This window comes from Ranitomeya variabilis, chromosome 1 (assembly GCF_051348905.1).
Source record: "Ranitomeya variabilis isolate aRanVar5 chromosome 1, aRanVar5.hap1, whole genome shotgun sequence".
NCBI classification, from domain to species: domain Eukaryota; kingdom Metazoa; phylum Chordata; class Amphibia; order Anura; family Dendrobatidae; genus Ranitomeya; species Ranitomeya variabilis.
This window is the reverse complement of record NC_135232.1, coordinates 50,829,738-50,855,821: the sequence shown is the minus strand read 5'-3', so window position 1 is coordinate 50,855,821 and position 26,084 is coordinate 50,829,738. Positions and strand designations below refer to the sequence as shown.

The following is a 26,084-nucleotide window of genomic DNA, read 5'->3' as shown; positions in this document are numbered from 1 at the left end:
GCTCAATATTAATATAATCTAAAAAAAATAATTACTAATAATTGTATGACTTAATATTGAGCAGAATTAAGGTAAGTATTCTGACATCCCCCCTATATACTGTATGACCCACCACATAGCCCCCTACATTCAATATGAGCACCCACATAGCCCCCTACATACAATATGAGCACCCACATAGCCCCCTACATACAATGAGCACCCTCATAGCTCCCTACATACAATATGAGCACCCTCATAGCCCCCTACATACAATATGAGCACCCACATAGCCCCCTACATACAATATGAGCACCCACATAGCCCCCTACATACAATATGAGCACCCACATAGCTCCCTACATACAATATGAGCACCCACATAGCCCCCTACATACAATATGAGCACCCACATAGCCCCCTACATACAATATGAGCACCCTCATAGCTCCCTACATACAATATGAGCACCCACATAGCCCCCTACATACAATATGAGCACCCACATAGCCCCCTACATACAATGAGCACCCTCATAGCTCCCTACATACAATATGAGCACCCTCATAGCCCCCTACATACAATATGAGCACCCACATAGCCCCTACATACAATATGAGCACCCACATAGCCCCCCTACATACAATATGAGCACCCACATAGCTCCCTACATACAATATGAGCACCCACATAGCCCCCTACATACAATATGAGCACCCACATAGCCCCCTACATACAATATGAGCACCCTCATAGCTCCCTACATACAATATGAGCACACACATAGCTCCCTACATACAATATGAGCACACACATAGCCCCCTACATACAATATGAGCACCCTCATAGCCCCCTACATACAATATGAGCACCCACATAGCCCCCTACATACAATATGAGCACCCTCATAGCCCCCTACATACAATATGAGCACCCACATAGCCCCCTACATACAATATGAGCACCCACATAGCCCCCTACATACAATATGAGCACCCACATAGCTCCCTACATACAATATGAGCACCCACATAGCCCCCTACATACAATATGAGCACCCTCATAGCTCCCTACATACAATATGAGCACACACATAGCCCCCTACATACAATATGAGCACCCACATAGCCCCCTACATACAATATGAGCACCCACATAGCCCCCTACATACAATGAGCACCCTCATAGCTCCCTACATACAATATGAGCACCCACATAGCCCCCTACATACAATATGAGCACCCACATAGCCCCCTACATACAATATGAGCACCCACATAGCTCCCTACATACAATATGAGCACCCACATAGCCCCTACATACAATATGAGCACCCTCATAGCTCCCTACATCCCTACATACAATATGAGCACCCACATAGCCCCCTACATACAATATGAGCACCCACAATATGAGCACCCACATAGCCCCGTACATACAATATGAGCACCCACATAGCCCCCTACATACAATATGAGCACCCACATAGCCCCCTACATACAATATGAGCACCCACATAGCCCCCTACATACAATATAAGCACCCACATAGCCCCCTACATACAATATGAGCACCCACATAGCTCCCTACATACAATATGAGCACCCACATAGCCCCCTACATACAATATGAGCACCCACATAGCCCCCTACATACAATATGAGCACCCACATAGCCCCCTACATACAATATGAGCACCCACATAGCCCCCTACATACAATATGAGCACCCACATAGCCCCCTACATACAATATGAGCACCCACATAGCCCCCTACATACAATATGAGCACCCACATAGCCCCCTACATACAATATGAGCACCCACATAGCCCCCTACATACAATATGAGCACCCACATAGCCCCCTACATACAATATGAGCACCCACATAGCCCCCTACATACAATATAAGCACCCACATAGCCCCCTACATACAATATGAGCACCCACATAGCCCCCTACATACAATATGAGCACCCACATAGCCCCCTACATACAATATGAGCACCCACATAGCCCCCTACATACAATATGAGCACCCACATAGCCCCCTACATACAATATGAGCACCCACATAGCCCCCTACATACAATATGAGCACCCACATAGCCCCCTACATACAATATGAGCACCCACATAGCCCCCTACATACAATATGAGCACCCACATAGCCCCCTACATACAATATGAGCACCCACATAGCCCCCTACATACAATATGAGCACCCACATAGCCCCCTACATACAATATGAGCACCCACATAGCCCCCTACATACAATATGAGCACCCACATAGCCCCCTACATACAATATAAGCACCCACATAGCCCCCTACATACAATATGAGCACCCACATAGCCCCCTACATACAATATGAGCACCCACATAGCCCCCTACATACAATATGAGCACCCACATAGCCCCCTACATACAATATGAGCACCCACATAGCCCCCTACATACAATATGAGCACCCACATAGCCCCCTACATACAATATGAGCACCCACATAGCCCCCTACATACAATATGAGCACCCACATAGCCCCCTACATACAATATGAGCACCCACATAGCTCCCTACATACAATATGAGCACCCTCATAGCCCCCTACATACAATATGAGCACCCACATAGCCCCCTACATACAATATGAGCACCCACATAGCCCCCTACATACAATATGAGCACCCACATAGCTCCCTACATACAATATGAGCACCCACATAGCCCCCTACATACAATATGAGCACCCACATAGCCCCCTACATACAATATGAGCACCCACATAGCCCCCTACATACAATATAAGCACCCACATAGCCCCCTACATACAATATGAGCACCCACATAGCCCCCTACATACAATATGAGCACCCACATAGCACCCTCGGTCAACATCCAAACCCTACATCATGCTGCTCTCAGATTACAATGCAAAAACAACCCGGTGACACATTCCTTTAAACGACAAGTTAAATTCTAGCATTCTTGCTGCCCGCAGACACCACTATGGGGACCGCATGGTACACAGTATACAGAAATCTCCAGAGCGCCCCCTAGTGGTGTCTGAACACAGGCTTATATTTATTATGCATTATTCGGAGAGAGGCTTTAACCAGCATAAAGGTGTACTAAAAATGAATCAGCACAGAATAATTATTAAGAAAAACAACAACGATGGAATAAAAAAATCTAGGTTCACTGTAAAGTATTCAGAGGCAAAAATCTGTAAATATGGGAGAACCCGACCGGGACAGCAGAGCGATCCCAGTCCAGAACTTTACCTCGTGACTCTGCTCCTCTCCTACAGAGAATCTCTGAGCTGGAAGTGGAGAACACCGAACTAAAAGACGAAAAAGAAGAACTTAACAAGCGGATCCTCCTCCGCTCTGAAGGTACGACGTTTAGACCATTGGTGCTTCCCCTCCGTGGAGGACGAGGGTTCAGACATCCACTGCCTTCTAAAAAATGGAGCAGTAATTGAGGGACTTTTTATATTAGGTTCCGTCTTGGAAACATTTCTTCTGCATTTTTCTATGGTGGAAAATTAGGCTTTTAAAGTAGTGAACAACCCCTTAAAATCCAAGTTAATTTAAAGAGGTCCCGACAGGTCCGTTTGGATAATTAGCCTATGAAATAAAAACTTTGTATCATGTTTTATTTCCTTTTTAAGCCCTGTGTTATTCCTCCTGGAAATGTATGAATAAAGGGATAACTGGTTATTACAACCTTTTTTGTTAAGGAGGCGTGTACCCACACTGTCAGCACTGATTGGACCGTGTCAGGCTGTGCCGGGACTCTGCCCCCCAAGTGGTAACACCCACTTGTCAATTTATTATTCAATTTCTAGGAGGGACAACACAACCTATATATTCATATTATATTATTTTAAAATTATTTTTTAATTTCGATGGGATGCCACTATAAATTGGGCTGTCCATAAATGAAAAAAAAAAAAAAAAAAGGCTGCTTTCTTCCCAAAACATCACCCCTGTCCTCAGGTTGTGTGTGGTATTGTAGCTCAGCCCCCAGTCACTTTAATGAAGCTGAGCTGCAGTACCGGAATCGACCTTTGAACAGGTGGGGCGCTGCTTCTGGCTCATCATCACACTTGGACTTTCTTGTTTCTTCCTTGTCAGATGAGATTACCCAGAGCGCCCTCAAAGAAAATCAGGAAATCCAGAAGGACCTGGAAGAAGAACGAGCCCGCCACCAGAACCTGGTGAAGGAATACACCAGGCTGGAGCAGAGATATGACAACCTGCGGGAGGAGGTCACCCTCATCAAGGTCAGTGGGGTCACCACCAGTAAAGGGGGCTGTTGAATCGATAGATTGGTGGATGCCCACTTAGTACAACCATCCTAGACCTCTCCCCTGACCGTGGGAGTCCATTTCCTTGTTTCCAGCACCCATTTAATATATGGTCCCGCCCACTTCATCATGTGACCACAAGGCTGCACATGCCCAGTAGAGTCGGACTCTTCTCTCCTTGGGACTCTTTTAGACATGATTTTAAAATGGCAGCAGAAAAGTTTTAAAGACTTGAGTTACCCCTATAAAAGAATGTGTAATATGATAAGAGGTAATCCCCGACTTAAAGGGATCACCAACCAGGCTCCACTGATCACAAGCTTTCATTGTTATAGCAAGGAAACTCAAGCCTCCTTATACAAGCCTGGCATTGGCAGTGGCAGATTGGTTAGTCAAACTCAATAATGGGACTGGGGTCGAGCATGAAACATTTATTTAGGTTGGGAATCCCTGGCCTAGAGGATTTGCATAATAGGGAAAACAATACTGACACTTCCCGCTTAATTGGTTACCTAAAGTAAATATTTGCCTGTTTATCTAAAAACTCTCTCTTGATTTAAGTCTTAATATATCCTTTTGAGAGTCAGGTCTACTTTTTTCCCTTACAGAACTCCAGATCCCAAGCGTAGAGTTAAATGATATTCTGCTGGCTGCCTGCAGCCACCACTAGGGGGAGCTCATTGCACAGTGATATCTACGGAATATTGCACCGAATCATAAGTCAGTATGCAGTGAGCTCCCTCTAGTGGTGGCAGCAGGAAGTTAGTAATTATTTAACTTCGTCTGCAGGGAATTTGGAGCTCTATATCCGAAAAAACGAAGCTACAAATGCTATAAAGATATATTAAGAAACTAATCAGCAGAGAATTTTAGATGGAAATATAGCAGAATACTAAACTCAAATTGTGTCCAACCACAATAGACAGTATTCACCACTGAGTGTCTGACTTGCTAGTTCCATATTTATTTACCCCCCCTCTTATATTCTAGCAAACACCGGGACATCGCAGAAACCCATCTAACCAAAGCAGTCTGGAGTCAGATTCCAACTACCCCTCAATATCCACCTCTGAGATTGGGGACACCGAGGATACCATTAAGGAGGTGGAGGTAAGAGCTTTCCTGCAGGATTTTGGTCCCAGTGCTAGCACCGCCCGCTGCCCCGCCATCTTGGCTTTGGTAAACTCTTGCCTTGTGAACGTCTTGCAGGAAGCTGGGCTGGAGAAGGCCGCCATGGACATGACTCTGTTCCTGAAGCTGCAGAAAAGGGTGCGAGAGCTGGAGCTGGAGAGGAAGAAGCTGCAGAACCAACTGGACAAGAAGGAGCAACAGGAAAATAAGAAGTCTCAGGTGACAGCCGACGTTTCTTTACAAGCCTGCGCAGTTTCCTGCAGCATCGTCGTGGCGTTTAAAGGGGCTTTGCATATTAAGAATTCCTCTGATGGCATTCCCGCTGTGCAGGGGAAAACTTAAAAGGGTTGTCTGATGAAAACAACTCCTAGATACGGGGGTCCCAGTTAGAATGGAGTCGCATATTGAATTTGCAACCACTGCGCCATTATTTTTTTTATGGGGCTGCCGGAAAAAGCCGATTGCAGCGCTCCTCAGCCCCATAAGGAATGAATGGAGCGACTGTAGATCAGTAAGGTATTACCAATTTAATAAGAGATGTTCAATGTTGTTTTCAAGATTGCGGTGGTCCCAGAGGGCGGCCCTCGGCCAATTATAATGTGACCCCTTCAGTGGCTGTGTGTAATTCTATCCTCATTGTATCCAGGTCATTGAGACCGTAAACGACGCAGACCGTGACACCGACATCGCCTACAACAACCTGAAGGTAACAAAGCGCCTACTCTGGGTACAGATTTGGGCCCCTCTTCTGTCACTGACCCGGGCTGACGGCACCTTGTGACTTACATCCTCCGTCTTACCGCAGAGACAAGAACTGGAGTCCGAAAACAAGAAGCTGAAGAACGAATTAAACGAGTTAAGAAAAGCCATCGCCGATTCCGCAGGCGACATGGACTCGAATGACGAATCCGGAGGCTACACCCTCCTTCTGAACCAGCTGAGGAGCGCCCTGGAGGAGCTGGAGGTGCGGAAGGAAGAGGTGCTGATCCTCCGGACGCAGATCGTGAACTCGGCGCAGCAGAAAGACTCCGACAAGAACGCGGTAAACGGATGCCGGCTCTGCAGTTTCCAGTATTTTGGGGTTGTCGTGATTTCTGAAATTTGCTCCAATTTTGTGCGAAAATTTTCACTTTTATGTCTTTTTTTTTTTTGCAGGATTCCGAAGCAAACTGGGTTAATAGCAACAAGGAGATGGACCAAGATGACGCCATTGAGGCGTACCACGGCGTCTGCGAGACAAATAGGTAACGGGCTGCTAACGTGGCGTGCAGGACCGGGCGTGAGTCAAAAATAGCAAAAAAATACATACTGTAACGAGGGAGAATAGTATATCCTAGCTGCTGCTTCTTATAGAGGCTTGTCCACTTTCATATTCGCTTTTCTTCTGATCTTTTTTTTTTTATTTTGTCTAGTCTTTCCCTGCAATCTTTTTCTTTTTTTTCTTTCTTTTTCTCTGTCCTTTTTCTCTAGAAAGACTGAGGACTGGGGGTATCTGAACGAAGACGGTGAGCTGGGCCTGGCTTATCAAGGCTTAAAGCAAGTGGCCAGGTTGTCTGTCTCCTCCTTCTTCTTCTCCTTTCACTGCATCTAGTTCTCTTTTTCTATCTTACAAGACAGTCGAAAGAAAATATACCAGTTGCAAGAGTTCAGCGTAGCCACAGAACTGCCAGTCGGTGCACTGATCTCCCTGGAAATTTTAGCCCCTGTAAAATAAAGCATCAAGCCAAAGTGAGAAAGCATTTTGGCTTCTTGCAGCCACCAGTAGAGGGAGCTCAGGAGCTGACTGCATACGGTTTTTACATTGACCTTAATAGTAGCACAGTACGCAGTGAGCTCCCCCTAGTGGTGACTGCGGGTACACAGAATTTTTGATAAAAATATCTATGCAGAGGATTTAAATCGCTGGATCAGGAAATAAAATATAAAATAGTGTGAAAAGAGAATCTAAAGTAAAATGATAGTTTGTGACTGGCGTTATGGTCTTCATCACAGGCTCCTGGAGGCCCAATTACAGGCTCAGAGCCAGCAGCATGATGATGAGGTGGAGGCGCTGTCTGATCAGATCGAAGCAATGAAAGAGGAATTGGAGAAACAGCATCAACTTTTCCTCCAGGCCATGCAGCTGTCCCCAGAGGCGCAGGTGGAATTGGGCTTACAGCACGAAATCACACGGCTCACGAATGAGAATCTGGTAAGTGGGCTAGCTCTGACCGCTGCAGTCAATCTCCATTCAAATAAATGGGTCTTGAAAAAGCAAGTGATTGGGAGCATCATTATGCAGGCAAAAATTAGAAGGGGATGCATCCTATGTATAACCCCTTCATTTTCAGTCTGATCAGTCCTACCTAATTTAAATATGTAATAACAAATGTTAACAAAACTTGAATTAATAAATACAGATAATAAGGTATGATGCCAATAAAAGTGCACCCCAAACACACTGATACCCCCAGAGTGAATACCTCCACAGTACTTTACCACATACCTTCTCACCATACCACAGTATGGTGTACCATACTTACCCCTCATTTAAGTATGGGGACCCCAACTGTCATCCCCACATAGCCATCACCACAGTGTAATGGACCCCACATAGTCCTCCTTACATTATAATGGGCCCTTAATAGTGCTTCATACAGTATAATGGGCCCCACATAGTCCTCCTTACAGTATAATGTCCCAACATAGTCTTCCATACAGTATAGTGGGCCCCATATTGTGCTTCATATAGTATATTGGGACCCTTTTAGTGCTCCATATAGTACAATGGGCCCAATATAGTGCTCCATATAGTATAATGGGCCCCATTTAGTGCTACATACAGTATAATGGGCCCAGTATAGTGCTCCATATAGTATAATGGGCCCCACATAGTGCTCTATGCAGTATAATGAGCCCCACATAGTCCTCCATACAGTATAATGGCCCTACATAGTGCTCCATACAGTTTAATGGCCCCACATATTGCAGTGTAATGGCCCATCATAGTCCTCTATACAGTATAATGGCCACCACATAGTCTGCCAAATAGTATAATGTGCCTCACAGTGCTCTGTGCAGTATAATGGGCCCCACATAGTGCTCTATGCAGTATAATGCGCCCCACATAGTGCTCTATGCAGTATAATGGGACCCACATAGTACTCTATACAGTATAGTGGGCCCCAATTAGTGCTCTGTACAGTATAATGGGCCCCACGTAGTGCTCTATACAGTATAATGGGCCCCACAAAGTCCTACATACAGTATAATAGCCTCACATAGTCCTCCATATAATATAATGGCCCAAATAGCCCTCCATACAGAATAATGGCACCACATAATCCTCTGTATAGTATAATGGCCTTACAAAGTCCTCCATATAGTATATTGACTCCACATACTGCTCCATATAATATAATGGCCATACATAATCCTCCATATAATATTATGGTCCCACACATTCCTCCATATAATATAATGGCCCTACATAGTCCTCCATATAATATAATAGCCCCACACAGTCCTCCATATAATATAGTGGCCCCACATAGCCCTCAATACAGAATGATGGCCCCACATAGTCCTCCATATAGTATAAGATACAGGACAGTATGGTAAAATGTAGACATAAAACAATAAAAAAGAAAACACAATTTAGGTCCGTACTTTATGGTATGGCTCGACACGACTAAGTAAGGATGCCGGATTGTGGCGGTTTTTGTAAATTATTACTACGAAGTCTGAATGCCTCCATTTGGGAAAATAAGAGCTGATGAATAAGTAACTCTCTTACTTCTCCCATCAGGACTTGAAGGAATTGCTGGAGAAGTCTGAAAAGAACGAGAAGAAACTGAAAAAACAGCTCAAGCTTTATCTAAAGAAAGTGCAAGAATCTGAAGGTAATCCGCACGGCGGCACTACGAGATGTCGGCTCTGTGGAATGGAAGGCGGTCGCCTTTATCTTTATGACCAATTTATTTTAGTAATTTGCCGCTTCCAATATAAACAATGAAGGTTAACACTGAAATGGTCTCTTACCGTTTTATGTACACAGCCCCTTTGCAGTCCTATGTGTCTACATGGTAGCCGAGCACAGACAAACCCGTTGGACTGATCTTGCAGCCCAAACCATCCTTTGCAAGAAGAAATAGACCGGTAAAAGGGAACTTTACATGGTACAACATGGACACATAGATCTGCATAGAAGCTGTGTACAAAAAACGTCAGGCTCTAAAATATTTCCAGGAGCCATGTTTGCCTAGTCAGGAGCATCTCATGCTATCGTTCCTCATGTGATATGTTCCCTCTTGCTACACAGGAGCGGCGGACATCATACAGCCGGAGAGGAGGCAGTCCGAACTGAGCAGACAGGTGACGGTGCAGCGCATCGAGAAGGATTTCCAGGGGATGTTGGAGTTTTACAAGGAGGATGAGCCTCTCCTCATCAGGAACCTCATCGCAGGTCAGAAATGTCGGGAAGTCGACGCTGCAAAAAAAGTCAGGGTTGATTTCTCTGAAGCAGAGATTTGGGGATCTGTTTGATGGGGGTGTACTGACTGGAGAGTGACCATTACCTTTCTTCCATCAGATCTGAAGCCACAACTGATCTCTACGAGCGTGCCGTGCCTGCCGGCGTACATCCTCTTCATGTGTATCAGGCACGCCGACTACATCAACGACGACCAGAAGGTCCACTCCCTCCTCACCTCCACCATTAACGGCATCAAGAAAGTGCTGAAGGTATTTCATTTGAACCTTACATCCTGTGTCAACTCCCAGAGCTGTATTCATAATTCTGCTGGTTATTATGGGAAATAGTCCAAAATCTTGGCTGATGTGTTAATTATTAATTGTGGGACAACCCCTTTAAAAGGACGTATCCTCCCTCCTGACTCCTCTGTTGTAGTCCTCATAAAACGGAGCATATTTTCTTAGTGTTCTGCATCTTGTAGCTCCTCTGTTGTTCCTCTCGGAAATACACAAATACTTTGAGGACTCTGTGTTACAATCCCCCCTTTAACAGGGTTTATCCCAATTTCACATCCTAGGGATGGAGTACACCATTTTGTCTCCTGATGTTTTTTCCCTTTCTCAGTATAATATTACTACTTTTTGTTATTCTGACAGAAACACAACGATGATTTCCAGATGACGTCTTTCTGGCTGTCCAACTCCAGCCGTCTCCTCCACTGTCTGAAGCAATACAGTGGAGATGAGGTGAGCCACATTATGGTCCCTTTAGTCGTATAAAGCTCATGATCTGACTGCTCCATGTGGTGACAGTGCTTACAGTCAGTGACGGGGTGCCAGGGGTCACCATGAAGAGTGTATGAACACCTGGCCACCTATGGCAAAAGATATCATTGCCTACAGCAAATAATGGGGTTGTCCTTCATTGTTGCAATATGCCTCAATGTTCCAGTTTCCATTCTCTTCCACTCTTTGTCCCGGCAGTTTCGTTTCCATTCTGGCTCCAATGTCATGTGATGAAATGTCATGTCTTTGCTATTGAAATAAGCTAAACCGCGAGCTGTCATCAGTGTCAATAAAAAGTGCCATTGTGATAGATTGAAAGGATATGGACTTTGGCTCATGCATGTATTTCGGGCTAAAAATCTATTTTGTTATTGTTTTTCATTAAAATAATTTTCGCCTTTTGCCTTCTATAGAATTGTATTGATGGGTGCAGAATGAGTCATCCAAATATCAGTCAGTGAGCTCACTCTGGCTGGAGAATTTGGAACTCTTGTATCTGTCTTTTTCTAAAATCCTAAAGTGTTGATTTATGGGCACAAACCACATGAAAGTTGACTTGTTCCCAAATCAGCCGAGAGATGCCTAGAAAAATATGCTTACAAACTTATCAATCAGAACCAGCTCCCTGAAGGATTCTCCGTAAACTCATTCTGCAGCCAGCAATGCGCAGGGAAACAAATAGTCTGTAAAAGCCAAACAGTGCAACATTTTTAAAGAACCCCAATTGCAAAAATTATTTTTAGCCCAAAATACATATGTTTAGCTAGAAATAACTAAGTCCATGTCCTTTAACATGTCATACACAATAGAACAGATTGTTTCGCCTCTGGACAACACTTTTAATGATTTGCGGTGTGATACTACGGTGTACATAGGAGACCACAAAGGACACTTTTAAGGAACGTTCCTATGGGTAACTTGCAAAGAGTGTTTCTTTGCACCATTTTTTGCAATGATTTTTGCGGTGGTATTTATTGCTTCGGATTTCTCTGCAGCGGGAGGTCTGCATCGGAAATGCCCGATGGCAGCATACCTTCAGGACCGACTCCTGCTGCTTCTGCCGGGGTCAGAGATAACTCTGATCCCATCAGTTTAATCCTTTAGGTGTCTGAGCATAGGAGCGGCTCCCTCTTTGTGAAGGAATTGTCATTTTTTTTTTTTTTTTTCTTGCATTCCCCATCCCTTCAAAAGATATAATAAATAAAAGACTACCAATAAACTAAAAGTATCTCAAGGTGGTCCAAGTGAAAACCACATCTATAAAAATTAAGACAACAAAGTGATGTGTCCTTAGTGGGTTGTATAAATTACCGTTGTATAAATTATTCATCCCAATTCATTTTTCAGGGTTTCATGACGAGTAACTCTGCCAAGCAGAACGAGCATTGCCTCCGCAACTTCGACCTCACGGAGTATCGGCAGGTCCTCAGCGATTTATCCATCCAGATCTACCAGCAGCTGATAAAGATCGCGGAAGGCATGCTGCAGCCGATGATAGGTAACATGGGGAGCGGGATGGAAATGACATATGAAGGGCTGGAGCAGGAGAAGACATTAATTACTCCAGCCCTTTACTTCCTCCCTGCCGAGATAGATACTGTAGGTAGATAGACACTAGAGCTGATCCCATTGGCCAAGACAGTGGTCTGCTGGACAGGGGTGGGAGTACCGCCGGCATCCTCAGCTTCTCTTTTGATTAGCTGGCTTGGCGCATCGTCACATGTGCATGAGGCTACATCAATGACGTTGCACCAGGCCGACAATCAAAAGCAGAACCTCGGACGCCGACAGGCAAGAGGCGCTACTTGTGTTCCTCTCCAGCGGCCACAGACCACCGTCGTGATCGATAGAATGGGATGTGCGAATCGATTCACGCCAACTATAACAATGAGACTTTGTCATGGCTGAATCTATCTCTGTACACCTTCGCTGAATTCTATGCTTTTATGTACTACACCCATTCACGGGAGTTACCATGTAGATTGTCTCTCTGTAACTCTGGCCCTAGCGGTGATCACCGGGTTTTCCCGCTAGGCCGCAAGTCTATCTGACGTAGTCTGTTAAAGCTCGATGAGCCTCCCACACAGCAACCGGCCCCCTCCCAACCTGTGGTCCTGACTGCGGCCACTCCGCTTGGAAGTGAAGACCCTGCTCACTCGCGCTGTCCCTCTGCAATCGCAAGCGTGCCTCCCTGGTCGTTGTCTCCTCACGGGTCTTCGCTGCTTGAATGTCCGCTGGGCCTGGAGCAGAGAGAGCTGGGGCTTGGCTCTTGATAGGAGACGTCTGGTCTCTGGGTCTTGACCGACGAAGGGCGCAGGTCCTGTTTTTGACTGGCGCAGTTGGTATTATGGGACTTCGCGAACGTAGCCTGAACCTTGTCAGATGGTGACTGGCACCTTGATGGCGCAGACTTCCGCTGAGGCCTGTCATGCTAGCCTCAGCACCATTCCTGGTCCATGTCTGCTCCCTTCTTCCTCTTGGCGCCAAATCTGTCTGCGCTTTGGCACACAGGGCTTTTATATCCCAGGCTCCGTGTTGCAAGTCACCTGACCAGGTCCATCATACGAAGCTGCTCCCCCCTGCAATTCTTACGATGCAAATTGGTTCCACCTGATTGCACCTGGCCAGCAGATGGCAGTCTTTCCTCACGATGGTCACATCCCACAAGGGCTCTTCAGGGGCATCGCTGCTTCCTCTTACACCTGGACCATTGTAACACTGCGGTTCGTTTCTCTGTAAGCCGTTCTGAGGCAGCGTTGTTCATGTGCTTGGGATCATTGTCCTGTTACATGACCCAGGTTTTGCCAATCTTTAATGATTGGAGAGATGGCCTCACAATGGACTCTAGAATACTTTGTTATAAAGAGGAGTTCATGGTCAACTCAACAAATGCTGCAATCCTAGCCCAAATCATCACCCCTTCGCCACCATGCTTTAGGGTACCGTCACACATTGAAATTTTCATCGCTGCGACGGCACGATTCGTGACGTCGCAGCGTCGTATAATCATCGCTCCAGCGTCGTAGACTGCGGTCACACGTTGCAATCACGGCGCTGGAGCGATGCCGAAGTCCCCGGGTAACCAGGGTAAACATCGGGTAACTAAGCGCAGGGCCGCGCTTAGTAACCCGATGTTTACCCTGGTTACCAGCGTAAACGTAAAAAAACAAACAGTACATACTCACCCGTCGGTGTCCTTCAGGTCCCTTGCCGTCTGCTTCCTGCTCTGAGTGCAGCCGTACAGTGAGAGCAGATCACAGCACCGCTGCGCTCTGCTCTTACTTTCCGGCCGGCACTCAGAGCAGGAAGCAGACGGCAAGGGACCTGAAGGACACCGACGGGTGAGTATGTACGGTTTGTTTTTTTACGTTTACGCTTGTAACCAGGGTAAACATCGGGTTACTAAGCGCGGCCCTGCGCTTAGTTACCCGATGTTTACCCTGGTTACAAGCGAAGACATCGCTGGATCGCTGTCACACACAACGATCCAGCGATGTCAGCGGGTGATCAAGCGACGAAAGAAAGTTCCAAACGATCTGCTACGACGTACGATTCTCAGCAGGGTGTCTGATCGCAGTAGCGTGTCAGACACTGCGATATCGTAACGATATCGCTAGAACGTCACGAATTGTAACGTCGTAGCGATGGAAATTTCAATGTGTGACGGTACCCTTACAGTTGTTATCAGCTGTTTGTGCTGATATGCTCTGTTTAGTTTATACTACACATTTCCACTTTGGTCTCATTTTCTAAAGGACATCCATCCAGTCTTGAGGTTTGTTCAGATGCAACCTTTATTCGTTCTGCTGTGGCGTTTTTAGAAAAAAAAGAGTTTTTTTTCCTAGTGACCCTTCCAATCAAGCCATCACACTTTTTCAGTCTTTTTCTAATCGTACTGTCATGAACTCAAATATTTAGCATGCTAACAGAGGCCTTTAGTGTGTGAGCTGTAGCTCTTGGGTTTTTTGCAGTTTCTCTGAGCATTGCATGGATTAACATTGGAGTGCTTTTATTGGTCCATCAATTCCTGGTGAAGATTGTCAACTGTCTTGAAAGTTTCCTACGTCTCTCACTGTAGAATGATGGTTCCAGATAGTTTTTAAATGGCTTTATAACCTTTCCTAGAAGGAAAGGCAGCAACAACTATTTCTCTAAGTTCACTGCTGATATCTGTTCTCCTTGGTATTATGTTAACACAAACCTTCAGACCAAATGGTGCCAAAGCTTCTGTTTTTACAGAGGTCACACTTGCTGATAAACATTTAATCAAGGGCATGAGATTTGTAGCAATAGGGGTGTACTTAATTTCTCACACCCTGCTTCGGAACTTTGGCCTAGTTTTTGGCAAATAAACATTTACATTAAATACATCATGCGGGAACGGCTGCAGCTTGTGTGACGTGCTATAAGCCTATATACATACAAGTCTTATGCTGTCTTATGTCACCTCACCCACCCTGGGTCATTTTTAGGCTTGCAGTGGTGTGCATTTTTTGTGCTTGACCCCTCGGGTCCAGCCTTAAAGTCCTTGTCCTTGCTGGTCTTCCTCCTGTAATCCAATATGTCCTGTGATTACAGCAGCATCAACAGTGGTTTCGGCACAAAGGATAGGGTGCAGATTACTGCTGTGGAAATGGGCTCGTAGAGGGTGACCGTGACCCGTCTGCAGTGGTCATTTATCTCGTCTTCCTTTGTAGTTTCTGCCATGTTGGAAAATGAGAGCATCCAGGGTCTGTCAGGAGTGAAGCCGACTGGTTATCGGAAAAGGTCGTCCAGCATGGTGGACGGAGGTGACAGCTCGTACAGCCTGGAAGCGGTGATTCGTCAGCTGAACTTATTTAACAGCATCATGTGTGAACACGGCTTGGACCCGGAAATCATACAACAGGTCTTCAAGCAGCTTTTCTACATGATCAATGCCGTAGCCCTGAACAACTTGCTGCTGAGGAAGGACGTCTGCTCCTGGAGCACCGGCATGCAGCTCAGGTAACGATGGCCGATACCCAGCCCCTTAATAACATTGGTCGCTCTTCTCTGCACCCCCTGCTCTACTTCAGCTTTGTCCGTCTTATTCACCGGAGAACAAAATTGTACCCGGTGTCCAAAGTATGGCCGCACTAGTGAAACTATGTTCTTGTCATGAGCATCTGTGCCTAATTTAATGCTTCCCATAATTTAATGGGCTTAGCAGCAGCTGCCTGGCATTGATCACTAACACATTAACTCAGCTGTTCATCACAGAGCATTTCAATGGTTCCAGTTCCCGGCAGTGTGTGGATGGGTTAACATGGCAACCGGGGTCCTCCATTGCTGTATGTAGACGGCCTTAGTGGGAGAACATCAATTTAATTATATACTGTAATACTTCATCCAGGTCAGCAATATATAGTACAAGCGATCAAATGATCACAGGTTCAAGTGTTCTTCAGGGACCAACACCTAAAAAGTGTAAATCATTCTACTTTTCCCAGTTCAAACATAAGGAAAGATATAAACATACTTAATGTTGTCGCGTCTATAAAAGTCCAGATTTATCAAAATTTTAAATTAGACCGTACTTTAAACACTGACAAGAAATGTATAAAAAAAAAAAATAAAAGCAAGAATTGTCAGTTTTTGGTCACAGCACGTACTCCAAAAAATGCAATAAAAAGTGATCAAAACTTCATATATACTCCAAAGTGGTATGGTTAAAAAGGCAGCTGTGCACACAAAGAAAAAACAAGTCCTCTCCCAGCTCAATTATTGGAAAAAATTAAAAAAGTACTGGGTTTCAGAAAATGGCGACACAAGCCAATCGTTTTCTTTATTTTTACTTTTTTTAGTTTACATAATTCTGAATTTTTTTAAACACTAAAATATAAAGAAAAAACTATACGAGTTAGGGTACCGTCTCACTATACGATTTACCAACGATCACGACCTGCGATACGACCTGGCCGTGATCGTTGGTAAGTCGTTGTGTGGTCGCTGGGGAGCTGTCACACAGACAGCTCTCCAGCGACCAACGATGCCGAGGTTCGCTGGTAACCAGGGTAAACATCGGGTTACTAAGCGCAGGGCCGCGCTTAGTAACCCGATGTTTACCGTGGTTACCAGCGTAAAAGTAAAAAAAAAACAAACAGTACATACTGACCATCTGATGTCCGTCAGGTCCCTTGCCGTCTGCTTCCTGCTCTGACTGAGTGCAGCCGTACAGTGAGAGCAGAGCGCAGCAGTGACGTCACCGCTGTGATCTGCTCTCACTTTCCGGCCGGCAGACAGACAGAGCGGGAAGCAGACGGCAAGGGACCTGACGGACATCAGATGGTGAGTATGTACGGTTTGTTTTTTTTACTTTTACGCTGGTAACCAGGGTAAACATCGGGTTACTAAGCGCGGCCCTGCGCTTAGTAACCCGATGTTTACCCTGGTTACCAGCGAACGCATCGCTGGATTGCTGTCACACACAACGATCCAGCGATGACAGCGGGAGATCCAGCGACGAAAGAAAGTTTCAAACGATCTGCTACGACGTACGATTCTCAGCAGGGTCCCTGATCGCAGTAGCGTGTCAGACACTGCGATATCGTAACGATATCGCTAGAACGTCACGAATCGTACCGTCGTAGCGATAAAAATGCCACTGTGTGACGGTACCCTTAGGTATCGCTGTAATCATACTTTTTTCGCACATTGAATGCTGTAAAAACAAAGCTGAGTAAACAATGGTGGAATTGAGCTTTTAGCACCATTTTACCCCCAGTGTAACACAGCACCACCTGGTGTCTGAGAACCGAAATGCAACTGAATTTCAATATAAAAATATCAAGAAAAGATAAACAAAAAGTGTTGCAACCATGGCAGATTTTAAAATTGGCCGAAGTCTGGAGCTCCACTTTGATCCTTGTGCATAAAATATATATTTTTTATTTTAAGCATTTTATTAAAATGTTGTCAAGTACCAAAAGTCAAAATTGTTGTTTCTATAGTGTTAAAATGATCTGTCCACAAATAACGTGTGTTAGTCCGAGGCAGGAAAGGTGATTTTGTGTCTTTCACTAGTAGAAATCAATTCTGGGTAAAGTTGTTCACACTGGGGGGTTTTGAGCCTTTTTCAGGTTTTCTAGGCTGAAACCAATTCCTTTTTTAGGTATTTTTAAGAGATTTTCTTTTCCATAAGAGGTTTTGAAAAAGTTATTTTTTTTCCTAAAGTATTTTTGATTGGATGATGGCTAGTTTGGAGCAGATTCCATTAGGATCCTTTTGAACGAAATGCCATGCAATTCTTCTCTTTTTTTTATATACCAGGAAATTTTCAAAACTTCTTTAGAAAAAAAAAGTGATTTTTTTCCTGTAGAAAGTGTTTTTGAAAAATGTTTTTGAGGAGGATTTTGGAGTGGCTCCGCTGTGTTCTCACTGAGTTTTTTTTTTAATGAATTTTTCGAGCAAAAAACATGAGTTTTCATCATTTCATCTATGTCTCGTTCCTACATCTATGTCTCATTACTACATCTATGTCTTGTTCCTACATCTATGTCTCGTTCCTACATCTATGTCTTGTTCCTACATCTATGTCTCGTTCCTACATCTATGTCTCGTTCCTACATCTATGTCTTGTTCCTACATCTATGTCTCGTTCCTACATCTTTGTCTTGTTCCTACATCTATGTCTCGTTCCTACATCTATGTCTCGTTCCTACATCTATGTCTCGTTCCTACATCTATGTCTCGTTCCTACATCTATGTCTCGTTCTTACATCTATGTCTTGTTCCTACATCTATGTCTCGTTCCTACATCTATGTCTCGTTCCTACATCTATGTCTCGTTCCTACATCTATGTCTCGTTCCTACATCTATGTCTCGTTCCTACATCTATGTCTCGTTCCTACATCTATGTCTCGTTCCTACATCTATGTCTCGTTCCTACATCTATGTCTCGTTCCTACATCTATGTCTCGTTCCTACATCTATGTCTCGTTCCTACATCTATGTCTCGTTCCTACATCTATGTCTCGTTCCTACATCTGTCTCGTTCCTACATCTATGTCTCGTTCCTACATCTGTCTCCTTCCTACATCTATGTCTCGTTCCTACATCTTTGTCTTGTTCCTACATCTATGTCTCGTTCCTACATCTGTCTCCTTCCTACATCTATGTCTCCTTCCTACATCTATGTCTCGTTCCTACATCTATGTCTCGTTCCTACATCTATGTCTCGTTCCTACATCTATGTCTCGTTCCTACATCTATGTCTCGTTCCTACATCTATGTCTCGTTCCTACATCTGTCTCGTTCCTACATCTATGTCTCGTTCCTACATCTATGTCTCGTTCCTACATCTATGTCTCGTTCCTACATCTATGTCTCGTTCCTACATCTATGTCTCGTTCCTACATCTATGTCTCGTTCCTACATCTATGTCTCGTTCCTACATCTATGTCTTGTTCCTACATCTATGTCTCGTTCCTACATCTATGTCTCGTTCCTACATCTATGTCTCGTTCCTACATCTGTCTCGTTCCTACATCTATGTCTCGTTCCTACATCTATGTCTCGTTCCTACATCTGTCTCGTTCCTACATCTATGTCTCGTTCCTACATCTTTGTCTTGTTCCTACATCTATGTCTTGTTCCTACATCTATGTCTCTTTCCTACATCTATGTCTCGTTCCTACATCTGTCTCCTTCCTACATCTATGTCTCGTTCCTACATCTATGTCTCGTTCCTACATCTATGTCTCCTTCCTACATCTATGTCTCGTTCCTACGTCTATGTCTCGTTCCTACATCTATGTCTCGTTCCTTCATCTATGTCTCGTTCCTTCATCTATGTCTCGTTCCTACATCTATGTCTCGTTCCTAGACATTCTCCTTTTTTAGAGCTCCGATCCCCCATCTAACTGCCCCGCTACCTTGAAGAAATCTAGTGGCTCAGCATTCGTAATCCGAAGCCGCTGCCTCACGTGTAATCCAATGTTTGGGGGAAGCCCGCCCGCTCTATACCTGTTAGATCAGCAGAGCCTGTGGATTTTGAAGAAAACCTTTCTTAGCGGAACATGTTGTTGTTCTCGTGCAGGTATAACATCAGTCAGCTGGAGGAATGGCTGCGGGGGAAGAACCTGCACAACAGCGGAGCCGCACAGACCATGGAGCCGCTGATCCACGCAGCACAACTCCTGCAGCTGAAGAAGAAAACGCAGGAGGATGCGGAGGCCATCTGCTCCCTGTGCACCGCTCTGACCACACAGCAGGTGAGCGGGGCGGGTGGTGATTGCCTCTGGTTTAGATGCGGTACTTTCTGCCATTTTTATGAAGAATTGCCTTAAAAGAATTCCTTCCATCTAGTGTATACAGCTACTATTCAGATGTGTCTCCATGGAAACAGGCTACGAAACAAAACCCTGTGTAGTCTGACACCGCCCCCCATTACTCTGTAAGTGACAGCAGGATGGGACTAGGTTTGTTTACTGTCTGTCACCATGGAGACACATAAATCTGCCTAGGAGCTGTGTACACAGTATAATAGAGTATTTCTAATCGGACTTGCTCCACCTTTTAATTTAGATGTTTTGAGGCAATAAACTAAACTGTTGCAAAAGTCATCACATCCATTAATCCCTGGTGACGTTTATTCCTATGGGAAGCAAGAAACCAATTCAGCGCTGACTCCGTATTCTGCATGCGAGCACTCCCATGTGCGTGGCCATGTCCTGGTCCAAAACTGAATATTTTTTCTTTCTGTAACAGATAGTAAAGATACTGAACTTATACACCCCGGTCAATGAGTTTGAGGAACGTGTGACGGTCTCCTTTATCCGGAGTATTCAGGTGAGTCCTATTACTCTGCATGATAGCTGCTCGTACTCGTTAGATTAATCTGATGTATATGGGGCTCTCCCAATGAAAAATGCTGGGGTAAGCAAAGATCAGACATGTTCGATTTTACCATGCCTAATCCTTTGTTCGGCTGCCTAGCCTGCAGGCATCAGGCCCTAACAGCAGAGACAGTAAAAGCTGTCAGTCCGATCTCCATTATTGGCACCAGTCGTTCTCCTCACAATGCGATTATGGGGCGCAGATGGGCTGCTGAGCTCCCGCGGCTCTGCCACCTTGGTCTTCTTGTGAAGCCCAGCTGCGTGCGGTGCTTCATGGGAGATCATCATTTTCAATGTGTAATGGCGAAGCACTGATATATATCACAAGCGATCAAACAAATGTAGATTCAAGTCCCCCAGGTGTTTTGTTTTTCTTTTGTTTTTTTGTTTTTTTAAATGAACACATCTGGTATTGTACACCTTGTAAAAGACTAGTCTATTACAAAATAAAATAAATTAATATGTACAAAAATAATAATACCAAAAATACCAGAATTTCTGTTTTTGGGTTGTCGCAATTCCTAAAAAAAGAAATGGAACAAAAAGAGATCAAAATGTATGTAATCCTAAAATGGTACGAATTAAAATGTCAGCTCATACAATGTAAGCCCTCATACATAGTCATAGTCCATTGGCTGTAAAATAAAAAAGTTACGGATCTCTAAATAAAAAAAAAAAAATGTTAAAAATTTGTTGGCATTGTTGTCAGATAAGGTGTAATCTGAGCATGCTCGTGTGCTGGCGGATTGTCTACGGCGTGCTCAAAAAATATGAAGACGCTCGGTTATTACCAGAGCATGCTCAGATAACACCTTATCTGACCACGTTCGCTCATCAGTAGTACTAACCTAAAGAATCATTTTTACTGCACAATGAGCGGCAAAAAAATGGCGGAATTGTGGTTTTATTTTTAACATTTCACCCCCCTTGGAATTGTTTTTATCGTTTTTACAGTGCAACAAAGAATTATATGGTAAAAATTAGTGGTGTAATTCAAAACTTAAAAAATAAATAAATAACAAGTCCTCATATGGGGAAAAGTAAAGAAAATTAAAAGTTACGGCTCTTGGAAGAAGGGCAGGAAGAAAACCCCAAAGTGCAAAAATTAAATATTCCTCAGGATGGAAGGGATGAATAATTATTTTTTTATTTTAATTATTAATAATTGATTATTTTTTGTTGTTGTTTTTTTTCCAAGGCCCAGTTACAGGACCGAAAAGACCCTCCGCAGCTGCTGCTAGACTCGAAGTACATGTTCTCGGTTTTATTCCCCTTTAACCCGTCGTTAATCACCTTGGACACTGTTCACATACCCGACATCCTCCACCTGGACTTCCTCAACAAAGTTTAAAAGAAAAAAAAAGACTTTTTTTTGTTGTTTTATTTTTATCAATATGATAATCCAGGCAAAAAAAAATTAAAAATGTATAGATTTGTAAAATCTGAGGACCAAGATGCCAAATATTAAGGTAAAAAAAAAGAAAAGAAAAAAAGTTGGAACCTCCACAGTACCTGATTTTTTTTTCTGTCATCCTTTTGCAAAGAAAATGTTATTATTTTTTTTTAAAGAAAGAAAATCTTGTAATAACGTTAGAAAAGGTTTACATGGCGCTGCGATCCTCCTGAGGCCAAGAATAAGGAGACCTCCAGCGTCTGCGCCATGTTTTACCTGTAGAATCAGAGACTCTTACGATCTGTGGTCAGAGAACTTCTGTGTTGTTTGTCCTAATGGGCACATATCAGGCGGAAAGGAGAAAATCTTATTTATCGGATGCAGGACAGTATCTTCAATGACTTTAATTTTCTAGATTTTGCTGTAAATATAAACTCGAGATTTAAAGCAACAGAACCGATGTAGCAGGGCTGAGTTTATCATCTGGTAGAACTCGTGGTGAGATCACATGGTTTTACATAGGACTGAAATTATTATTTTTTTTTTCTACATTGTCTAGTTTAGAAAACCTACCCCCCTTTATATGAGAATGGGGGTCTCCTCATCTCTCGATCAGAGAGGAGAGCAAAAATAAAGAGCGTCTCTCTCTCTCTTTCTGGAGGACCCATCTTGTCCTCCATTACACAGACATCTCATTGATTGGATTGGACGTGGTGTAATACCTAACTTCCCCTGTGGTGGCGCTAGCTGAACACTTACCACCAGGCTTCCGCACAGATCATTGCCAGAAAGGGAAACTTGGTGATCAGACTATCAAATCAAGACTGTCTCCAGTGGACAACTTCTTTATAGAGGACCTTTCACTTGTCATAAATATATATATATATGTTTTCTTGTTCTAAATGCCGTTCTTCTCCTGAATCAAACAATGGTTTTCCTTTGTTCCTACGCCTCTCCGTTTCTGAGATATGGCCATCTCTTCCCTGTATATAAATCTAATCTTGTTAGCCAACTGGGCTCGGTCATCAAGGAACCACCCACAGAGGATGGCCGAAGACCACACCCACTTGGGAAAAAAAAGGTTTGAAATGTATACATGGAAAAGAGGGCAATATCTCATGAACGGTGAGGCACAGGAACAAATAAAGAACAGCGGGTAAAAAAAAGACCTATTTCTGGTGTCCTCTGCCTTACCGCTCTCTGATTTTCCCTGCAGTCTTGGAGAACCATCTTCCTCCCATCCCTCTCGCTGTGTAGGAACGCTGGGCTAGATCTCTGCCCACAAAGTATAATGCAAGAGCTGTTCATAGCCACCAAAACCATTTGTGACCAACGAGGATTAGTCAGACATTCTTCCCATCGGTCAGTGAGACATTTGCTGAACGGTTCCGTCCTGGAGATGTCCCTGGTGTGAGATCAGTGATCACCTCTCCGTCCGGCCCGATCTTTGTCGGTCTCTAAGAAATTCATCTTTGGCTTGAGACTGGGTCCTTAGCTCCTTCCTTGCCAGCCTTCTTTCCTTGGATCCACGTAGGAAATTAATGGCCCAACCTTATTGACTAGAGGAGCCATAAAGAACCTACTCCAGCTCTGCTCCAGGAGCAAGACTTCCTAGTGGTCTTTGTACTGAAGGTGTCCATTTTAAAATATCGTGGTGGTCTAGGGCAGAGAAGAGGGTTAACCTCAGCATCCCTGGTGGTCTAGGGCAGAGAAAAGGGTTAACCTCAGCATCCCTGGTGGTCTAGGGCAGAGAAAAGGGTTGACCTCAGTATCCCTGGTGGTCCAGGGCAGAGAAAAGGGTTATTCTCAGCATCCCTGGTGGTCTAGGGCAGAGAAAAGGGTTAACCTCAGCATCCCTGGTGGTCCAGGGCAGAGAAAAGGGTTATTCTCAGCATCCCTGGTGGTCTAGGGCAGAGAAAAGGGTTAACCTCAGCATCCCTGGTGGTCTAGGGCAGAGAAAGGGTTAACCTCAGCATCCCTAGTGGTCTAGGGCAGAGAAAACGGTTAACCTCAGCATCCCTAGTGGTCTAGGGCAGAGAAAAGGGTTAACCTCAGCATCCCTGGTGGTCTAGGGCAGTGTTCTTGTAGCGGAAAGGAGCTACTTTAATCACCCCTAGTGGGCCTAGTACGGTGAGAGGGTTAATGTTAGTTTCCCTGGTGGTCTAGTGTGGTGAGAGGGTTAAAGTCAGCATCTCTGGAAGTTTACTTTCCTGGGACTGTGAGGAGAGGGTGTCTTGTCTCCAATAACATATTTCTGGTGTACAGGAATCTATTTTTTTTTTCCTACAAATTACAGGGATATTCCCATCGCCAAGATCCTATTCCAATACGTAGTAGGTGTAATAATAATGATAAGAGCAAATACCTCCAATTAGAAATGTAGTATAGTTTTTCTGATTCGCTATGTTTCTTTACTCATGTGCAGGCATTGTAGGACCTTAGGTATCCATGGTTACGACCACTAGCAGCTAGCTACTGTCACTATATCAGTGGTCGTAACCATGGATACCTAGGTTCCTGCAATGCCTGCACATGAGGAAAGAGACATAGCGAATCAGAAAAACTATACTACATTTCTAATTGGAGGTATTTGCTCTTATCATTATTATTACACCTGCTACGTATTGGGATAGGATCTTGGAGATGGGAAGACCCTTTAAACCTCAGGGTCTTTATCTTGTGATCCATATCTGACATTTCCCTTTAAATGCTACTGACTAATCATCCGCCATCCTGTATGGCATTAAGCACTCCATCCTCCCATGCCGTCAGGCTATAGTAATCCCCCCATATCAGTAATGTATATTCTATTTATGACGTGTGATTTTACTTTTTTTTTTATAACTTTTCCCATTTATTATAAACTCTGTGATTAATTAAAAAAAATAAAATAAAAGCCCAAATAATGTAATATTACTAGAACATTGGTGACTACCGGTCAGTGCCGCTGCGCCATTCTCTCTACCACCGCCATATTTATTAAGTCCTTGTGTTGTAAAAAAAAAAAAGTGAGTGACGCTTTCACGGTGATTCCACATTGACATCATTTGTAGGCATGCGTCACGTCGTGTAATGCGCGGCACTATTTTTCTAGACTGGTGCGCCACTTTTAGTACGTGTGACCCACGGTGGGTTTTAGCAAGAGTCAACTTTTAGCGTGCCACAGACAATATTATAGTATTAGTAAAAAAAAAAAAGTGGAACCACTACAATTGCACCTGTTATCCGTAAAGATGGCGGTAGGAGCGGCCATCTTTATTCAGCGCTGCCATCACATCTTGCACATACTAGGTAGCTCGGATCTCTTACTACACTGTACGTTCCTATATATGCTTATATATGACTCTGTCGTCGTGTCCATGGAAAAATAGCTGTGTACAATGCACTGTAATATACAAAACACATGGAAATGTACAGAATGTGCCCGGAGCAGCAATGCACAAGATGTAAAAGGACAAATAAATTCTCTATGTTTTATGCATAAAGCTTGGAATGACTTGTGTATCTAAGTATTATTATCAAAGTATTATTGTGCCCTAAGCACGTGAAGCCAATGGCACCCCCACCTTCCCCAAAGAAAAGGAATGCACCTCCCCCCTTCCTATCCGATGGGTTAAGTAGCAAGTTCCGATGACCACTTCCACTTTTTCACAGAAAAATGTAATGAAAAGTAAAAAAAAAAAAAAGTAATATTCAGTTATGGAAACTAATAAAGCGTACCTATAATAGGGCTGTTGGTTTTCAATTAAGGTGTCCAGCATTTGGCAGATACTCTAATAGAAAATAAACAGACCCCTATTATAAATAAAGAGATCCGTCTGATGGTTTTGCAACCGTCATGCGACAAATTCTGCTTGCACAAAACTGATGTTGGTTCTGGTGATGTATTCTGGTTTTTGTTGATATTCATGTAATGATGGTTGTCCTGGTGCTGTATTCATGTACTGATGATAATTCTGGTGATTATATTCATCACGGGAACCCTCATCAGTACGTGACTACGAAGCCAAAATCGTCATCAGTACATAATTAATTAGAGCACCAGAGCCATGAATAGTACATGAATATGGCACCAGAAACCTCATCAGTAAATAAATACTTCACCAGAAACAACATCAGTACATGAATACATCACCAGAACCGCCATCAGTACATGAATACGACACCAGAA

General features: G+C 43.9%; 1 protein-coding gene across 2 annotated transcripts in view; it reads left to right on the top strand.

The window, feature by feature from the left end:
• Window positions 1-22,009, top strand: part of MYO5B (myosin VB) — a 206,601-nt gene extending 184,592 nt beyond the window's left edge. Inside the window, exons 23-40 of one of the 2 annotated variants that reach the window (XM_077283516.1) lie at window positions 3,292-3,376; window positions 4,121-4,269; window positions 5,284-5,403; window positions 5,503-5,643; window positions 6,071-6,130; window positions 6,230-6,466; window positions 6,580-6,668; window positions 6,895-6,972; window positions 7,417-7,615; window positions 9,212-9,305; window positions 9,725-9,868; window positions 9,995-10,146; window positions 10,534-10,623; window positions 12,010-12,160; window positions 15,360-15,648; window positions 19,722-19,896; window positions 20,393-20,473; window positions 21,719-22,009. In XM_077283516.1, the coding sequence (XP_077139631.1) occupies window positions 3,292-3,376; window positions 4,121-4,269; window positions 5,284-5,403; window positions 5,503-5,643; window positions 6,071-6,130; window positions 6,230-6,466; window positions 6,580-6,668; window positions 6,895-6,972; window positions 7,417-7,615; window positions 9,212-9,305; window positions 9,725-9,868; window positions 9,995-10,146; window positions 10,534-10,623; window positions 12,010-12,160; window positions 15,360-15,648; window positions 19,722-19,896; window positions 20,393-20,473; window positions 21,719-21,871 (2,487 nt within the window). In that variant the 3' untranslated portion in view covers window positions 21,872-22,009. The remainder of the gene's footprint in view (window positions 1-3,291; window positions 3,377-4,120; window positions 4,270-5,283; window positions 5,404-5,502; window positions 5,644-6,070; window positions 6,131-6,229; window positions 6,467-6,579; window positions 6,669-6,894; window positions 6,973-7,416; window positions 7,616-9,211; window positions 9,306-9,724; window positions 9,869-9,994; window positions 10,147-10,533; window positions 10,624-12,009; window positions 12,161-15,359; window positions 15,649-19,721; window positions 19,897-20,392; window positions 20,474-21,718) is intronic. The other variant, XM_077283527.1, reaches the window with a different exon arrangement.
• Window positions 22,010-26,084: the final 4,075 nt, after the last annotated feature.